This window comes from Natrix helvetica (genome assembly GCF_964273705.1).
Source record: "Natrix helvetica genome assembly, chromosome: 2".
In the NCBI taxonomy this organism is placed as follows: domain Eukaryota; kingdom Metazoa; phylum Chordata; class Lepidosauria; order Squamata; family Natricidae; genus Natrix; species Natrix helvetica.
Window position 1 is genome coordinate 279746431 of NC_138552.1, and position 19890 is coordinate 279766320.

General features: G+C 37.9%; 1 protein-coding gene across 3 annotated transcripts in view; it reads left to right on the plus strand.

The window, feature by feature from the left end:
• The window catches only part of LRWD1 (leucine rich repeats and WD repeat domain containing 1), a 37680-nt gene that overhangs the window by 341 nt on the left and 17449 nt on the right, over nucleotides 1-19890 (plus strand). Inside the window, exons 2-4 of one of the 3 annotated variants that reach the window (XM_081940717.1) lie at nucleotides 8938-9012; nucleotides 18135-18274; nucleotides 19321-19555. In XM_081940717.1, coding sequence (XP_081796843.1) covers nucleotides 18195-18274; nucleotides 19321-19555 — 315 coding nt within the window. In that variant the 5' untranslated portion in view covers nucleotides 8938-9012; nucleotides 18135-18194. Of the gene's footprint in view, nucleotides 1-8937; nucleotides 9013-16499; nucleotides 16608-18134; nucleotides 18275-19320; nucleotides 19556-19890 lie in introns of those variants that run through there. The other 2 variants (XM_081940718.1, XM_081940716.1) reach the window with 2 other exon arrangements.

The window sequence follows — 19890 nt, forward strand, 5'->3', positions numbered from 1 at the left end:
CGCCTTCCCAGCAGCGCTTTGCGCGGTTTGTCTCTAAGAAAGGCATCCTCGCCTCCTGCCGGGGCGTGATGGGAATTGTGGTCTCGAGGCCGGCCGAGCATTTAAAGATGCCGCTGCTCTCCTGCCTTACCCTCCCCTCTCCGGTTTTCCTCATCGCCGCCACACGGCGCCTCTTCCTCTCCGGGCTCGTTTTTTTAAAAAAAATAAAATCTGTCCCTTCGTAGTGAGATGATGTGTAATTTTGTTTACATGTTGGTAGATGTCGGTCTGTCGGAGGAGAGGGGTTTTTTCCCCCCATTGTTCAGTAGGGTGTTAGGAAGACGAGGCGGCAACCAGACCCTCAAAGCTGCTCATCTTCCTTTTGAAACAATAACCCCCTTTTGGGGGGGGGGGAATGCAGTTTTTCCCTCTTCCATCTCATTTCAGATTGAGGTTTGCCTCATAGATAGGTGGGTCGATTTTTCCTTTTCGGCATCTCCCTGCTGTTTCCCCACCTCAGGCATACATCATCGTAGTTGAAAACTGCTCTTAAAAAATAAGCCGCCTTCTCCAAGATGCTTAGGCATGTTCTATCCCCCCTTTGAAATTGCCTATTCTCTGAATTAGTTAGTTTCAGTAATAACACACACACAAAGCACTTTTTATTGGGAACAGGGGAGTCAAAGGTGCTCATCATTTTGGCACAAGTCAGCTATTATAAATGACCTGGAAATCAAAATATCCAATTATGATGACAATGCTTCCCAAAGCTGGAAAAGCTCCCTCTTTTTAACCCAAATTCTACTCATTCCCTATCTTTTGATGCTTTTCTGGTATGTCCAGAATTGCTATCCAGGTTTGTAAGACTGTTAGAGCTGAGATTAATTTTTTTAAAGCTCCATAATATAGGGGTGGTGCTATATAATATATGCATGTATAAATATGTGTTTCAGCCATGAATTTATGAAAATCTATATAAGGCAATGTAAAGGGGGTAAGCAAAATGAAAGCCAAAGAGGTGGGAGGGACTGTTAAGATCATTAACATCAAACCCTTGTTCAATTTAGGAATTTGAATTAAAATATTCCTGAACTATGGCCCTTCAGCCTCTTTCTAGAAACATTGTGTCAATGGAAGCCCACCATTTTTGAGGGATAAGTATTTTTACTGTCAAACTCTCTTACATTAAGTTTTTCATAACTGGACATTTAAAGATTCTTACTCCATGTTTTTGCACTATGAAGTGATTTAAGTTCTGACCAACTGTTGATCAACTTTCCTCATTCTATTTCTTGATAATTGCTATCTGGTCCCCTTTCAGCTGTTTTCTGTTGGGAATAAACATACAGTACAGATTTCCCTCAGATATAAAACTAAATTTTTAGGTTTTGATCATTTGTGTTGCGTTTCTATTTGTTTCTGTGAATCTTCTTAAAATATAGTATCTGCAACTGGACACTGTATATGAAGTGGAGTCTGAGGAAGGCCGAATATAGTTGCTTTGGCAACTGCTTCTGTTTTTGCATTCTGAATTGCATTTCCCTTTGGAGCTGTATCATGTTGATTCATATATAGTTTAGAAATAACATTCCCAAATCTTTTTCATATGTTCTAGTATGGTCAAGAGATCATGTATGTGTGTATTTTATTTCTTTTTTGTAATTGATAAACTTTGCATTCATCTTTATTAATATTCATTCTAGTTTGAACCCACTTTTATAGCCTGTTATTCATTTTGAATTATGCTTCTTCTGTCATATTCGTTCTCTCACTCAATTTTGTGTTAGTTATTGTAGATTCTTCTGATTCCTTAAATGATGGATATATGTTTTTGTGTATGTGTGTCTGTCTGTCTGTCTGTCTGTCTATCTATCTATCTATCTATCTATCTATCTATCTATCTATCTATCACCTCTTTTCCTTCTGTGGAAAAGAGGTGTAATATTTTTTTCAGAAACTTGTTTCCTCAGCCATAACTCTGAACAACTGCCAGCTAAAAAAATTATCTCTCTGATAAAGATAATGAAATATTGGAAAATGTTAGTAGAAAACTAAAGAAAGCATCTTAGAAGCTTTAGGAAGATCTTTACATATGTTAGCAAAAGTATGGCTTCTGGACTTGGAAGGAACTTGGATAGAGTTGGATGATATCTGTTTATAGAGATTAGAAACAAATTAATGACCCTGAGCACTGTTTGAGACAAGTATTTTTCTGCTTGGGTTATATTTCTCTCTGGCCTGGTTTCAATTTGAATTCCAGTCACAGGTATAGCTTCAGGTGTTGATCTGTGTCCAGATTGCCTGTATATCACTATTGTGATTTAAGTTTCTTTAACAAAATGTGGAAAACATTGATGTGTAAATAGAATATTCCATCCCTCACCATGTTGTATTTTTACTTACTTTAATTTAAACAATGGATATTAATTGTAAAAATAACAGGTTGAAAAGCAAAATGCAACATTGTTTCCTTTTGTTACAAATCATTTTCCAAAATTGTTGGCTTTATAGCATTGCCACCAAATATGAAAAAAACCGATCCAATCTGATGTTGCATTTCCAGCCATTTTTACAAAATTCATTATCTATTTTGGCACTCAACACTGTGTAATATACCACCAATAGGACATCTTATGCCATTTCTCTCTAGATGTAATATTGATGGTATATTATCTATTTTCCTTTGTTATCCCCATGGTTGCATATTTTTAACGTTTGTATTCTGCATTCATTGAACTACATAATCTTTGACTTGTTCTTTTTCTGAATCATATCATCAGCAATTTATAAGTAAGATCCAATATATTATCTAAATTTTGTGTAGTAAGCTTTTTAATTCAGGAAAATCTCTAAGTATCCTACCTAGAGCTCCTACATTTATTTTCAGATTAAAATTAAAATATCTTACACTCTTTAATATTGACATTCTAAATTGTAAATAACAATTGATATACCTTTTTTATTAACAATAGTCTGTTACCTAAACATTAGAGTGTTAATAATTTTCAATCAATATTGTACAAATGTCCCTGTATAGAAACAATATATTAAGATTTACAAGAACATACGAAAATTAAAAGATGATAGGAAAAACTAGCTAATGGCTAACTGTTGCTTTCAGATACCTGCATATACATAAATGTATATGTGTGTTTATATTCCTCGATTTGCTACCATTCATTCAGAAACCATTTTAAATTGCAACGGTACTGAACAAAGAGAGTTAATACCTGTGCCCAAAGTTACAGCTATTGCAGCACCTCCAGTGTTCATGGGTGCTTGGTAGTCTACCTGTATTTATGACTGCAAGGGCACTGCAGCTACCCACTACCACCTATCCTCCCATCTCAACCACCCACTTGGCCCACCTGTGCATGCGAAGCTGCTATGGTTAGAAGCCTCCAGCCTGCTCCCTATCCTGCCAAGCCCAGGAGGCCTTGGTCTGCTCCATCCTACCAGATCCAGGAGATCTCAGCCCCTGGCCTGACAAAGCCCAAGTGGTCTTATTTTTATTTTTTTTATTATTATTTATTAGCGCTTATAGACCGCCCCCTCTCCCAAAAGGGACTCGGGGCGGTGTACAGTCCGTAGCAAAAATACAACAAGTTAAAATTATTAAATAAATAGATATATGAGGAGGATAAAAGATATGCCAAACTGTACAGCTGAATAAATAAATCAGGATATACAAAATTTAAAATCCCAATATCCTGTAAAATTAAATTTAAAAAAGACAATCCCTCTAAAAACCAATAAAAGTGTGTATGCCAGGAGGAAAACGTTGTAATTATGCCAGACCAGCCAGTCGGAACAGGTGAGTCTTCAATTTCTGTCGGAAGGAGCGGAGGTCAGTAGTGGTTCTAATGTCGGGGGGGAGGTCATTCCAGAGGGTTGGGCCCATCACAGAGAAGGCCCTACTCCTCGGTGTCGCCCGTTGGCATTGCCTAGTGGACGGCACCAGGAGAAGCCCCTCCCTGTGAGAGCGAATTGGCCGCAGGGATGTGTGTGGGAGGATGCGATCCCGCAGGTAGCTAGGCCCTGTGCCATGGAGCGCTTTAAAGATGGTAACCAGAACCTTGAAACGCACCCGAAAGACCACAGGCAGCCAGTGCAGCTCGCGCAGGAGAGGTGTTACATGGGAGTACCTGGTACTCCCCATGACTACACCCGCGGCTGCGTTCTGAACTAGCTGCAGTCTTCGGGCGCGTCCCAAGGGGAGCCCCATGTAGAGAGTGTTACAGTAGTCCAGGCGAGACGTCACCAGTGCATGAGTGACCGTGCGTAGGGCATCCCGGTCCAGAAGGGTTATCCCACTCCCTGGCACAAAGCACCCCACTTCAGCATTTTTCTCTTCTACTGCCAGGCACGCTCAGCCTATGCAGGGTGTAGTTTTCTTACCAAAGCTACCTTGCACCATTCTTCAAGCATGACCTGGAGAAGGAAACTTCCAAAGCATCAAAAAAACAGAATCCACTTAGAGTACAGAAAAAGAAAAGAAAGAAAAAATAAATAAAATAATAGTAAAGAGAAAGTTTTCTCCTTTAATTGTAAACTTTAGTTCCTTATGGTTTCCTCTAATGTCAACTTTCAAAGTTCCATCCTATATTGTTTTTTTAAGAGATTCAAAACAAAACATTTTCCCGTTAGAAAATAGTCATTTCAAATCCTATTTCAAATCCACCTTTCTACTTTCCAAAATCAATGTTCTAATCATCTGTTTAATGATTATTAAAAAATAATAACTTGGGTCCTAAAATTTGTATTTAAAGCTTCTTTTACTAAGAATTGAAGAAAATTCACACAATGCTGTAAAACGCCTTAATCCAAAGGTTCCTGATAACTGAAAAGCAATTAACAAGCCATTTCTGAAGGGGATTAGAAAAGGAAGTATGGGAACCAGTATCTTTTTGAAAGGTGTCAACTGCAGTATGAACAAAAATGAATTTCTCTTGTGTCCCAGAACTCTAAACCTACTGAGACTGTTAGCTTGCAGTCTCCTCACAAGGAGTATTATATTTTCCAGATTTGAAAAATGCAATGGAAGGCATTTCAAAATGGAAAAATTTGAAACTGACCTGTTAGGAAGAATCACAGCAATAAAACTGAACATTTTGCAAGGCCCAACTTTTTGATCCAAAAAATCTCTAAAAAGAATTGAGGAAAAGACTCTAAATGATTGGTTTTTTATGGTCTAATAAAAGACCCAAAGTATGGTTTAAGTTTTTTGAAGACTCAATAGAACATGGTGAACTAACAATATCCAAATGTAAATTATGTAACTAAGCTACTTGATTAATTTGGGTAACAGAGTGGATTATAAAAATTTATTGTTGGATTGCTTCTATGGAAGAAGGAAGACTTCCCGATAGATTGTACAAATCTTCAGTCTTATGTATGCAGAAAAATGCAATGTATAATAGACCATTCAATAATAAGTATTGTTTTGAAAGTATGGAATAAACCAGAGGTGGGTTGCCAATTTTTTGACTAACGGTTTGTGTGCACGTGTGGTGCTTCTGCACATGCACAAAAGACTCCAAGTGGGTGGGCGGAGCCTCCTGCCGCTGCTACTACCGGTTCTCCCAATCTAGACTGAACCGGGAGCAACCCACCTCTGGAATAAGCATAGAAAAGGACCTACACATTCCTCACTTAATGATGGCTTCTGGAACCTCTATAGCTAAGTGGTGTGATTATGTGAAATTGTGTTTTATGCCTGTTACTTAGCAATGGTAATTCCAGTCCCAATTACCTTCGTTAAGACTACCTGTAAATTAAAACTCTCTTCCAAGAGAACATTGTTAAATCTCATTAATTAGATATATTAATAGATTGATCAAAATTTCTTAGAAAGTCTTTTAAGTTTTTTTTCTATTTTTTTCTTTTACAAACATATCAATGCGTGAACAGTGTGACACCTGGATGTCATACATTCTAATATAAATAAAACTAATAAAATTGATCATAATTATTACATTCAACCAACTTGTACATTTCTAACAATAATACATAATTAAATTAAGTTGCAATCTGTCATTATTTAATTATTCCATGTCTTCTCTTGTTATTGCTCTTATTTTATTATATAAAATGTATATATTAACATTCCCCCTTTCTCTTATTTCTATCTCTTATTCTAACTTTTAGTTATGACACCTTTTATTAAAAGACATTTTCTTTTGATCCTACCTAACTTCTAGTCATGTCATCTGCCTAAAAAAGGAAAGGAGAGAGAGGGAAAAAACAAAAGCAAATCAGAACAATAACATTAAAAAGGAATCATCTATCCATCGTCTCTTGTCCACTTCAATACTTCAATTGCTATGCTTTTTTGACTTGCCTCCCATATTCCTCTCTTGGATCTTTGTCTCTGTCTACGTCTATTTTTTGGCTGTTCAATCTAGGTATTTTTCCCATCTCTACACTCTTTCAGGGCCTAGTTTCCAAAATTTCTGTATCTCCAATTCTCTTTTCAACTCTCTTAATATATTTCCCCCCTGGTTTAATTCATCAGTCATTATTATTTTTATTGTTATCTCCTCCTTGTCTTCTTTTATTCTCTGGATCTTCACCTCAGTCTTTTCCTCCATTTCTACTGTTGACTCCTCCCTTTCCTGGGCGTCTTGGTCTTTACTCATCATCCTTCATATAGTATTTTCCATTTTTTCCATAATCTCCTTAATGATGTCTTTTGTGTTTTGAAAAAGTAACACCATCCCCTTCAAGGTTTCACTCATTTCTTCCTTATAAAGCATCTTATTTTATTTTTAAAAGTTCAGCTTTTGTCCAGCAGTTGAGGAACTATTTATTCAATCCTTAAAGTGCCCTTCAAGGAATGCATTAATCACAGTTCTTTTTATCCCATAGGTAAATACTCAGTTCCATTTAATAGTCCCAGAGGTTATCAGAAGCCTCTTTATGGTTCAATCTTCTAGTACAGTGATGGCGAACCTATGGCACATGTGCAACAGGTGGCACGCGGAGCCATTTGTCAGGGCACGCGAGGCGCTTAGTTCACCCTTTTTTAAAGCCATTTTTCGCCCTCCCCAGGCTCCAGAGGCTTTATAGGAGCCTGGGGAGGATGAAAAGAGCTTCTCCCCCCCGGAGACCCTCCGGAGGCTTCATGAGCTTCCCTGAAGCCTCTGGAGCGCAAAAATCTGGCCCTACGGGCAAACTGGAAATTCGGGAACGGACTTCCGGTTTGCTTAGAGGGTCGTTTTGAGCGTTCCGAAGGGTTCAGGGAAGCCTTTTGAAGGTCCCTGACGCCTTCGGAGCGCTTAAAAACGACTCTCCGAGCAAACCGGAAGTCACTTCCGGTTTGCTCGGAGCGTCGTTTTGAAGGTCCCTGAAGCCTCCGGAGAGCTTCGGGGGGAGGGGGAGGGTGTTTTTACCCTCCCCATGCTCCTATTAAAGCCTCTGGAGCCTGGGGAGGGCGAAAAAAGCAAGTAAAAATGGGGGGGGGATCGCTCCTGTAGTGCGCGCATGCGCACTGGGGGTGTCGCACATTGCATTATGGGTGTGGCACGCCTGCATACGACCCCCCTGTGCTCCCCCCACTTATGGCACGCGAGCCACAAAAGGTTCGCCATCGCTGTTCTAGTATAACATTCAGGGGTCCCTTTCATTAGATAGCTTCCTTGTTTCATTTTTGAAACTCCAGTAGTCATGGGGTCGTTGGGAATAATCCAATAGATATTTTCACAGTCTTTCATAAAGTATTCCTAAGCTTGCATTTTTACCTTTCATCAGCAGATGGCACTCTCAACTTAAATTTCACTAGTCAATCATCATTTTTTGTTGGATAAATCAATTATAAAAGCAGAATAAGTTTTATAAGTAAATGATTCCAGCATTTTAAAATGCCTTCCCAGTACCACATCTTCCCAGTTTAAGAGTCCAATTTTCTGTATATTTCAACATTATTATTTTTCTCTCTTGGATCTTTCCCTTCCGGTCTGCTATTTTCTCAGAATGCTTAGATACCGCTTTAACAAATAGTTCTAAATTATTCCTTGGGGTTAAGTTTAAGGCAAAAAAGAATCCTCTCCCCCAGTTCCAGCTATTGTTCACCTACTTCACTGCAGCACCAGTGTTAGTAGTTCCTCGGTTGTCCCAGCTTTGTGGCAGCCATCTTTAGGCTGACTCTTCTTGCCGTGGCTGAGAGGGAAAAAGAACCCTGGGTCAGACAGGAGAGCTGCGACTCTCCGCCACCGCACAGGGTGCCCCTCTTGGCTTCACCATCCCTACCACAAACAAGGAGAATTCAGCACAGGGAACACGGAGACCCGTTCCCTTTGTCTGCTATCACCACAACATCAACCGAAAGTCCCCAGAATTTCTTAGGAAGTCTTATATGACTTTGTAGAAAATCCATCAGGTTCTACAGATTTCTTCAATTCAGTGTTTATATTTTTTATTTCCCTTTCAGTATTGTCACTGGTTTGTAAAGAGCTTCATTTTTTATTCTGTGAATTTATTAAACTGCCTTGTGTTTTCATACTGTTCTAATGTTAATATTTACTACATAATCTGGAATAATGTTTAAGAAGATGATTTATTTTCTTGAATATATCTATTAAAATATACCTGTTGCCATCCCAATTAATTATAAGAATTTTGTCTTGTTCCCTTCATAATTGATACCCAGCAGTTTATTTAGTTTATTACCTTTTTCAAAATATTTTTGTTTGGCAAAGCTCAGCTTCTTATAAGTGTCATTTGCTTCTATTAATATGTGTACAGATAGCTTTAATCTTTTGTTCTAAAACAAATCTTAGTTCTAGCTTCAGTTGAACAAGTTGTTGGTTTGGTTTGTATAGTTCTGTACTTGATGCTATTGAAATAGTTTCCTTATAAATGCTTTATTTGTATTCCATACTGTAAATAACCATCAGAAGTTGAATTGGTTTAGATGTTCTTTAATCTTTATTGATCCTTCAGTTTAATATTCTCTTTTAGCAATAATAATAAACACTCCACCACTTGAAGAATCCTCTGTGTAAGCTTACAGTTTTTGGATTATGATCAGCATAGGTAAGAGATCCAATTTCCATATCTATATGTTTGGTTGGGAATGAATTAGAACATGTCACTCTTTGAACAACTTCTAGGAATAGACAACTAATGTGTATATTTCTTCACTGAAGGGTACTTGTGGCTCTCTGCATCTGAGAGAGACAATAATGATATGTAATCTATAACAATTTTGGACATTTTCCAGATATCTTTTTTTGTAATCCAGAATGTTCCAAAAACTAGAACATCTTTTTCTGCAATTTCAAAAAGTGTTTGATTTTTTTTCCATAAAATTTTGTTTCTTATCATTTGGACCATAAATCGAAGCGATTTATCCCTTGTTCAATCATTAATTCATTCTAGCTCAACATGCAGGACCTGGAATAAAATGACAGAGACCCAAAGGACCAATTCTTGGAGGTTTTGTTGATAAATTATAAATTAGCAATAGCCCTTAGAGTTATATACCACTTCGCAGTGCTTTACAGTCCTCTCTAAGTAGTTTTCAGAGTCAGCATATTTTCCCCAACAGTCTGGATACTCATTTTACCAACCTCAAAAGGATGGAAGGCTGAGTCAACCTTGAGCCAGTGAGAATCGAATTGCAGGCAGTCGGTAGTCAGCAGAATTAGCCTGCAGTACTGCATTCTAACCACTGCGCCACCACGGCTCTGTGTATCCTTTCAGATTGTAAATACAATTCTTCTACAGTATCTATGGATCCAAGGATCTGGCACAATAACTTTTTTCCTAGAAGTGCCCATAAAGGTGCAGAGTGAGGTGGTGGTAGAATCTCCTTATTGGTTACCTGAGGAAAAGTCTTGTTGAAAACAAAAATATCACTACTTGTTTCAGGGAGATGGAAGCCATTTTGTAAATCAGTGCTCCAGCAAATAATAATATCATGTTATTTCAAAATTCATAACAGCCCAGATTTAGTATTTTGGTCATCCTTCAGGTTCATGATAGATATAGGAATAACTGTTAACTTCATGAACCTGTCCTTGTTGAGGTTACATCATCTGTGTTCTTTTGATGCATAGTCCACAAAACTGTCAACTAATGGGAGGCATGATGGTGTGAGGTTAAAACAAACTTTATAGAGAATCAACATGTGAAATTGGAGAGGAGCAAGCAATTTGCCTGAACATTTAAAAAAATACAAATAATAGTAGCATAAAAGAAAGGAACAAACTTAAGAATAAAAGCAAGCTAAAAAAGTTCTCTTCACAATCTAATTCTAAAAGCTCCAAACTTAAAATGGGTGAACTGCTATTGTACAAAGGCAGCAAACGAGTTACATGTGTTATCATCAGCTAACGAATATGTAGAGTCTGTCTAGTGTGGTTAAGGCATCAGTGGAGAAACCAGGAAACCATGAGTTCTAGGCCCATTTGAAGTACAAAGTCAGCTGGGTGAACCTGGTCAGTCTGGAAGAAGGCAATGGCAACCTGTTTTTGAAATCTTGCCAAGGAAACTGCAGGGACTTATCCAGGCAGTAGCCAGGAGTCAACAGTGACTTGAAGGCACACACACAACGTTCCAGTAGCAGAGACTATATGTAGCTCATGGTTGAACTGTAAAACCCTTGTTGATATAAAGATACAAAAATGTGCTAATATATTGGTATAAAGAATAATTAACAAACTTAATGGAGGGGAGTACTTAGAACATTTCAAAAGGAGAATTTTAATTTTGTTATGGTAAATTCTTCCCAAAAGCCTTCATAAAATAGGAGATAATAGCTCCTAGGCTTATGCATAGTTTTTAATCTGGTGTTCTGATATTGTCCAATAACAGTCTCAGTGATAATTTCAACTTGCATTCAATCAGTAACTGCATATAATAGAATTTATGAATTTAAAATTATTGTGGAGAATAGCACTGTAAGATTACAAGAAAAAACAAGTACTTTAGGGAATGGGGGATTTAGCATTAAAGGATGCTGAGACAAGGAAAACAGCAATAATATTAACTGAGAAATATTATTCTCTGCATCTTTCCAGAGCTTAAATCCCAATGTAATGAAAGCTTGCATCCCAAACCTTTGAATAAGTGTATAATTTGTGTGTGGTGTTGCTAAATAGTGTGATGTTACAGGTTGCTCAGAGTAAGGGCAGATGGCACAACAGATGATTAATAGTTTATTCTCTCATTCACTTCTGCAGTGCCAAGTCCATTCCAGTGACTTGAAAGAAATGTAATGACTGACCAGCTGCAATGGATTTAACAGAATTTATTATTTTTACACATTTTGTTAGAACTATGAACTTCTAAGAGTCATCAAAACCATATAACAGGCCTTTTCTTTTTCCAGATTGGAGATACACACTATTAATCATATAAGCATGCACCAAAAAGGCAGGTGCCTGACCAAAAAGTAGCAGCTGTATTAGTATAAACAGGGAGTGTAGCTGCAACAGTCTATAGGAGAATTCAAATTGATAATAGATTCTTTCTAAAACTCATATTTGAGTTACTGTTGCTTGGGTATTGAGAAGAATATCAATAAGGCATCAGTATGTATATTAATTATGGAAAGGTGTTTGATTGCCCTTATCATTAAGTAGACAGAGCTACAGAATCATTTGAGTCCTGGGCTAACCAATTCCATTTATACAAGAAAAGGGTTCCGAATTAAATTTCCCAATGTTGGGCCTGCTAATAAAGCTTATTTCAGAACAACAACTGTAGATTCAACTGCTTTAGTCCACAGGAAAGTTCGTTCACGAACAGTTAAAATCATACAGCAGTTTGGCAGGTTGACATAAGTGAGAATCCATAATGTACAGTAACCATATATATCAGAAAAGAGCAAACCTGTGAGGTTGTGATTGGATGAAAGAATCTGCAATAGCACCTGGTGCAAGATGGAGAAATACAACATTGGCCAGAGAAAATTCCATGGCCAAGATATTTTATTTTCTCTAATATAGATTCAGATTTAGAAGATTTTGCTAAATGCAGCAAGAAGATACACAAAGTCCTATTTGCACACTACTTCTGAAGGTGAAGCAAGGCGATATACTGAATAAGAACTGAACCGCTAGGAAAAGTAAAATTCTGACTATCTCTTTTAAGAACTCAAGAGAAAAAGAGCTTCTTGTGGCAAATATATTGAAAGTCTTTGTAAGTAGCAACTCATTTAGGAACTGGCTTCTTTTAGCAATCTTTCATAGTTATGATGGTGATGAAAAAGTAACTTTGCAGGTCTGTAAAGCAAAAGACAGCTGAAGCAAGATCATAAACATACTTGCATTTTCACTTAGTCACCACTTTGCTTAATGATTGAGTTGTCATCCCAATTGTGGTATCAGAACTACTACCAACCTCCGCTCCTTCCGACAAAAACTTAAGACTCACCTGTTCCAATTAGCTGGCCTGGCCCATTTATAGTCCCATTTGTACCTCCTGGCAAATATTTTACCCTGGGATAGTTTTTAGGGGTGTTTTTTAATGTATTTTAAAATTTTAAATCTAACTTTAACTATTGTACAGTAAACTATTGCTACCTCCTCCAGCCACATCTATATTTATTTTATATTTATATTATGTATATTTACTGTTTTTAATATGACTGTACACCGCCCCGAGTCCCTTCTGGGAGAGGGGCGGTCTAGAAATCAAATAAAAGTTAAAAGTTAAAAAGTTAAAGTTTCTAAACAAGGATTACCTGTAAAAGTGAATAGAAACTGGCTATCAGATATCTGTTAGTACCTTTTTAGACTAACAAGCTTTATGAAAAGGCATAAATTTATAAGCTATACAGTAAGTAAATTATAACTCACTTTGTCAGATGCATGGGCCACAGTATCAAACAAAGGTTCAGACACAGGGCTGCCAGCCAACTAGATAGTCTTTAAATGTTGCTGAATTTTGCTACAAAAACAACAGCCACAGTCTAAGAGGACCCCCAGATTATGAATGGGGAAGTGCTACCCCACTAATAGTTAACAATGTAGTATCTCCAAATCCAGAGGACCCCAGATATAGTCACTCGGTCTTGTCAAGATTCAGTTGTTTCTCCCCATCAAGAACCATAGAGGTCCCAAGCCCTGGATTGCAGCAGCAGCCAGTCTACCTGATGTTGAGATGTACAGCTGGGTATCATCAGCATATTGGTGGTGCCTGACTCCAAACTGACAAATAAACTTCACCCAGAAATTTCATGGTAAACAGAAGGTAAACAGAAGGGGAGAGAGCATGAAACAATATGGCACCCACAAGTAATGGCTGAAGGGCACAGTCTCTCTCCATCTTCCAACAACTTATTTCAAGCTTCATCTTTCCATATATACAATCATTTCTTCAAGTAACTGTTTGTGGTCAGATATTCATTTCCTCTTTAGCTTATTATGATAAAATAGCATCCTGCAAAATCAAAAAAAAAAAAGCATGAGGCGGCATGTAAACAGATCGTAGGAGGCTTCAAAATACTGAAGTGCAATCAGTATTCATTTATAAAAAATGAATTAGAAGTATTGATGGAAATAAATGACACTGGAGGCTGTATTTACATTGCCTCCTAGATAAATAAATCCATAACAATAGTAATGCTTTTTAAAGATCATTACATTAAGTTTGGTGTATGCCTATGGAGATTTCTATTGATGCTCAGGATCCCTGCTGGGAGACAAGTCTGGCTTATATGGAGCACATTTTCAACATGGAAATAAGTTATGTGTGTAATAAAGAACTCTGGTGTTTCTATGTATCAGACATTTTTGTTTTTGACTTGAATAAATGGGAGTTCCGTTCCTTCTGGCTGTGCAGCTTGTCTAAAATGGGGAAGATACAGCTGATCTAAAATAAGTAAAAACATTAAAAGTAGTGTTCAGTTTCATAAAATGCCAATTGAATATCCAAGTAACATCAAATGATAATATTAAGTGAGGAAATCCACCTGTGAAGAAATCCACCTGCCAGATTTGTCTCCCAGCATCTCTTTTTAGGTCTTCAACTCCCCTCCCCCCAGTTTATCCTTTACGTCTTTGCAAAATTTAAGGGATCCACTTCCCCTTTATCCACCCCAGCAACAATATCTATTAAAATATTTTTTTAAATCTTTCTTTAAAAAAAAAAGAATTGTATTGGTTTTTAAGCATTTATGGGGAAGGGTAAAAAGGTACATAGAAAATTTTGGTAGCTCCGGTGCTAGTGGTAAAAATCCCTCCAAATCTCACAATTTTTACAATGTTAAAAACAACGTATAAAAGATAAGCATAAACAGAGTCTTGTTCTACATTATATCAGCCATGTGTTCAATCATCTCTTTCTTTGTCACTTTCTACTATATCAACAATTACCATAATATTTCAAATACATTTATTTTTGTGACCTGAGCCTTTTCTATATTGCTCCCTCCTCCCTGTCCCCAGATGGAGCCACAGCCCCCCCCTTCACATCTTGTACATTACTACCTTTTTCACCACCTCCCCTATTTTCGTCCTCTAGGAGAGAAATATGTTTTTTAATGAAGGCTTCTGCCTCCTCCACTGTATTAATTCTAATTCTATTTCCCTCCCAAAAAATCAACATTCCCTCTGGCAGTAACCATCTAAACCAAACTCCTTTGTTGTATAATTTCTTTGATAAGGAGGAATACTTCCTCCTTTTTTCGCTTAATTTTTCAGAATTTGCTTAAGAATGGTAATTTCTTTATCTTTATATTTTAATGGTCCCTCCCTTTGGGCCCCTAGCACCTCATCCCTCGTGGTCCTCCTAAGAAATTTAACATGTACCTCCCTTGGAACATTGTGTGTTCTAGCATATGCTGAATTAATCCTGTAAACCAGATCCATATCCCACCACAACTGTTCTTTGTTTCTCTTAATATATTCTGCTAAAATTGTACTCATAATATCCTTAAGATCTTCATTTTCTGTCTCTGGTAGGTTCTGGAATCTGAGAAAAAAGGACATTCTTTCAAGTTCTATTTTTGCCATAAAATTTTCCAATTCTAAATTTCCCTTCCGGACTGCCTTAACCTCCTCCCCCAATCCAGCTCCCCTCTCCTCCAACACCCCAATTCTTTGTTTATTTTCTGTTATATGATGTTGTACACCTCTGAGTTCATCTTTGAGATCTGTCACCTCTTTTTTCAGCTCATTTTGACCCCTCATAATTTCCTGAAACATTTGGGTAACAGATAGTTCTTTTGAGCTCTCTCCAGTCCCTTCTTGTTGTAACAATGAAATAATTTTCATCTGCTGCATGCTTGGACTGGAGGTGGCAGAAGCAGGAGCCGAGAGTGACTTGCCTGTTGGTGGTTTTTTGGGCCCCATTTATCTGAGTTCAGGGACGATAAGTCTTTTACAAAGAGAATGGCGTCAGTGGAGCGCGCAGCTGTGCCAGTCCAAGACGGCAGACAAATCCAAACATGAAAAGTTAGTTCTCCTTCACAGTTCCAAGGCACAGAGGTACACCAGAAAGGGGAAAAGTCAGATAATCAAAATTAATCAGGAAGACCACATAACAGGAGAGGTCCAGAGCACCTTCAGAGGGGGTATTAAAACAATACCAGAGATTTTTTTTTCAAAGGTAGTTTCAAAAGGCAGGCTTCATTTATAAGCACAAAAACGAAAACGGAGGGGCGCCATCTTGGTTCCTCCTTTCGCAGGGAGAAGAACAAGGATTTCCATAAAGTTTTTTCCTTTTAAGAAAACAGCTCAGCAATCACCTGTTGCAGCTGTGATATCGATCTTTCTCACATAGTTAGTACAAGTGGCAAGTCAGCCTTCATTCTCTCTCCATTCCGATATAGAGAGAGATAGTTCAAATGCCGCTTTGTCCGAGAGGGGGGGTAAAGAGAAAGAAACACCCCCCTCTAATCTTCCAGTTTCAAATAGATTGAACAGAAACTTACAATAGTCTGCTGCTTATCCGTTAACGATGATTAAGGAGATTAGGACGGATCTCCCCCCACCGGCATTCCAGCCGCTCTTCCTTTGATTGACTCCTTCCTCCCGGAGCCCATTCGGCGAAAGGGCAGACAGCCAGAAGCTGTTTCATGCCCCCCGTCTGCTCCCCGGCTCCTGGGGCGAGGCTGGAAACACCCCCACCGGCTGCCGCCGAATCTGGGGGGGTTCCAGCAAGCCGCCCTGCGGCAGGAGACCCCTCCAGGGCCCCCTGTGCTCCTGAAAGGAGCCCACCGGGGAGACAAGCAGCGGACAACACGTCCGTCACTTACAGGAACCGGAAGTGATCTCCTTTTTTAAATCTTTCTTTGATCATTTAGCAAATGGGTTGGCTGAACGTTTGCTTTGCCAAGGAGCACACTGCAGCCCTGAGTGTGGTTATGGTTTAAAATTAATGGGGCAAGGAAGAAATAATTATCTTCTTCCATACCTCCATGACAATGGGAAGGAATGCTGCAAAGGAAGTAACATGCACTTCATTTCAGTCTAATTTCCCAAGATTGGATAAGATGTTCTGCTCCTGAAGTTTGTTTATCTTTCTGGAACATTCACTTTGGAATATATATTTTTTCCTTCTGGCTATGCCTGTGCTTTGAAGAACTAATGTAAGCAGATGTTTATGGCCTAAGAAAGTGAGATTGAATGAATTCCGAAGGACCGAAAGAACTCATGAACAAGGCTTAATACTGACCATAGGTAATATTGAAAGAAATTTTAATAAGTGAATGATTTCCCTTCCCTATTTCATATGGGAGGGGGGCAGTAAACAACAACTGTATGATGGTCTTTACCAGATCTGTGTATAAACTGACAGTGCTACCTGAACATAATTTAGCCTCTGAGTTGGCTGTTGCTGGTGCAGAACATTTGATAAATTCATCATGATTTTGCTATGCGTGGCATAATATACCCAAGACTCCAACTGATGATAGCCTAGATTAGAAGCCCATAATAACAGAGTTAATTCACTGGAGAATGGTTTATTTATTTATTTATTGGAATTGGTAAAACGAAAACGAATTTACTATGCAGAATGGTTTACTATGCAGTCAGCATGTCAGCGTTCCAAATATCATGCAGAATTAAATCAGAATCAAAGACAAAACTTTCCTTAAAGTTCCAATTTAATAAGACAGACATGTTGGCATTGTGCTAAGAAATCCCAAATCTGATTTGCTTCCTAGGATTCCACCTAGTTGAAAGTTCATGATCTATCCCCACACCCACAAATCCATCACATGTTCCAATCATCAACTTCCACACTGGCATCTACACCCCTCTGCTTCCGGTCAGGTGTCGAGGTGCGGAGACAAAAGATGATCTTGGCTTCTATAAAAGAATGATAACAATACATTCCACAATCCTACTCCTTTCTATTCCCCCCTCCCAACTACTACACTAATGAAACAGCATAGGAAATTATAAGAAAGTGTGGCAGGCCTGACACAGCAAGTACTAGAATCCAGCAAACTAACATTAGCAAGTTGAAAAAAACTAGAATACTGATTAATTTAGAGCTTATCTGGCTAAATGTAAATTCACATTTTTAAGTAGTGTGTATGTGAATGAAATGCTCAGGAGCAATCCCAGGAGGAGTGGGAGAAACCTCCATTTACAGGTAACAAACCCTAAAGCAGTTTAGAAAGATTATCAGTTTAGCACAGTACCAAATGTCTGCCAAGCATACTATGATCACCAAATGACCTAGAATAAATGGTTAAATAGTTTTTTTTTAATGAGCTATTTAATTGAGCGACCTGAAGTTGAAAAACCTATAAAAAATAAAGAAACTGGCATAAGAAAGACAGCAATAATCAAAGTAAAATAACTTGTCACAATACTTCTGAGGTAGAAGGGCGGTCAGAATTTCAGGAAAACATAGCTAGTAGGAGGTCAACTGCTGGAGTAGACACCTTGTTTCACATGGGATTATTTTTCTAAAATAAAACTAAATCAAACTCCCAAAATTAAATAAAGTGTTTGACAGATTATGGTATCTTAAACTGCATGTATAAATAAATAGAGAAGATTAAGTTTCTTCCATTTCAAAAGAGACACAAACCACGTTTCTTGGAGTGCCTCCAACCAGCATTTCAGTCCAATATTACTAAAGAAAATGAGATAAAATGCCTATATTACAACTGTACCCTTGGCTGAGCAATTATTTCATTGATCTGCAACTTTGGGATAATATTTAAACAATTCTCTTATTCTTTTTACCAGCAACATTTCAGGAAGATTAAATATACTCTTGGATCTGTCGAATATTGGAAGGAATTAAGAATGTCTAAAATAACTACAGAACTTCTGTTGGAAAGAGCAGTGCCCAAATCTACAAGGCTACGAAAGATCAAAACACTGAAGTAAGTGCCTGTATGTGGACATAGAACTCCACAAATCTGACTTTTAAGAACATAACCATACTACAATATTATTCCTGGTTCCTCATTTTTCTCAATCTTCACAGCAGTTGTGATTTCGCCCTCTTTCTCTTTTCTCTCCAAAACTACAGCTTTACACAAAGTGCATAGAATTAATCTAAATCACCAGTAAAAAAACAAACATAATATTCTGATTTAATTTTGTTGTTGGATAGTAATCTTTTTTTGGCCACCCAGAATCATTGTTGTGAGATGGGCTGCCAGATAAATTATATGAATGAATGAATGAATGAATAGCAGTATCAACAACAATCATGACAACTTCCAATTTGAAGTTCCTGAAATTACTCTGAAAAGCAGCTTCAAATGATAAAATACAGTTAATAATATATTATGTGAACAGCAAATTATTATGGTAATGGTGGAGTTTAAACATTTTAATTACATTAAATTAGGATACTACTCTGTTTAATTGTAAATTAATTGATGTAACCTAATAGTCTGTGCAAGTCAGTACAAATAATCCTTGCTTAGCGACCACTCATTCAATAAACTTTTTAAGTTATGACGATGCTTGCACATACCACCTTCACTACATCCCTGTGGTCACAGGATCATAATTCAGGCACATGATGACTGGCCTGCATTTCCAAATGGTGCAGCATCCTGTGATTACATGACCACTGTTTATGACCTTCCCTGCCAGCTTCTGATAAGCAAAGTCAATGGGAAAACTCTAGCAAATTGTGAAATGCAGTCATGTAGAATCCTTTCTTAACAACCTCTGTGGTCCTAGCTTAATGATTGCTGCAAAAATACTATTGTGAATCATCATAGTAATGACTGCAGCACTTTGTTCTGGCACTTCTGGTCCTAGCTAAGGTCATTAAATGAGGATTGCCTGTTTATGTTTTTCATCTCAAAGAGTCTGATGTTTCCATTTTGGGGTTTTTAATATAAAACATAGAAAGTTCCAAAATGTGAATGGGATGGTCATCAGTAATATATGGAATCATTTCCTCCCCCAGCCTGTCCAAGTTGCAAATAACCACTGAAGATTTGGAGCCACAGTTATTCTCTCATCTCCGCCATCTCCAGGAACTTGATCTCTCTGACAACCTGTTAGAACGGCTTCCTGACAATCTCAGTTTGCCAAACCTCCGCATCCTAAATTGTAACAACAATCACTTGGAAGATGTGACAGCCTTGCAGCAATTTCCACAGCTGGAGGAGCTGACCTATACCAACAATCTATACCTGACGGTGAGTATATCTGGCAGCCAGTAGAAGTTCTAGGCCTTGCAACTACTTCTTGGAGAACTGCTGTCCTCATACAGCTGAAGAGTTGCAATAAGAGCTATAATTATAATGCCTTCATGTCCCAGAGTAAAGTAAATTCTGCTTATTTTGAGGTGGTTCAACATTCTCTAGTCTCATCATCTATCCTCAGTGAACTGTATGGTTCATTTAAGATAATTTGATGTTGCAGTTACTCATCATCTTCATAATAGTCTTGTCACCACATTTTGAGTTGTAGCTCAAAATGTAAAGAAAGGAAAAATTGGGATTTAGTGTATTTTATTTCAAACATATGAAAG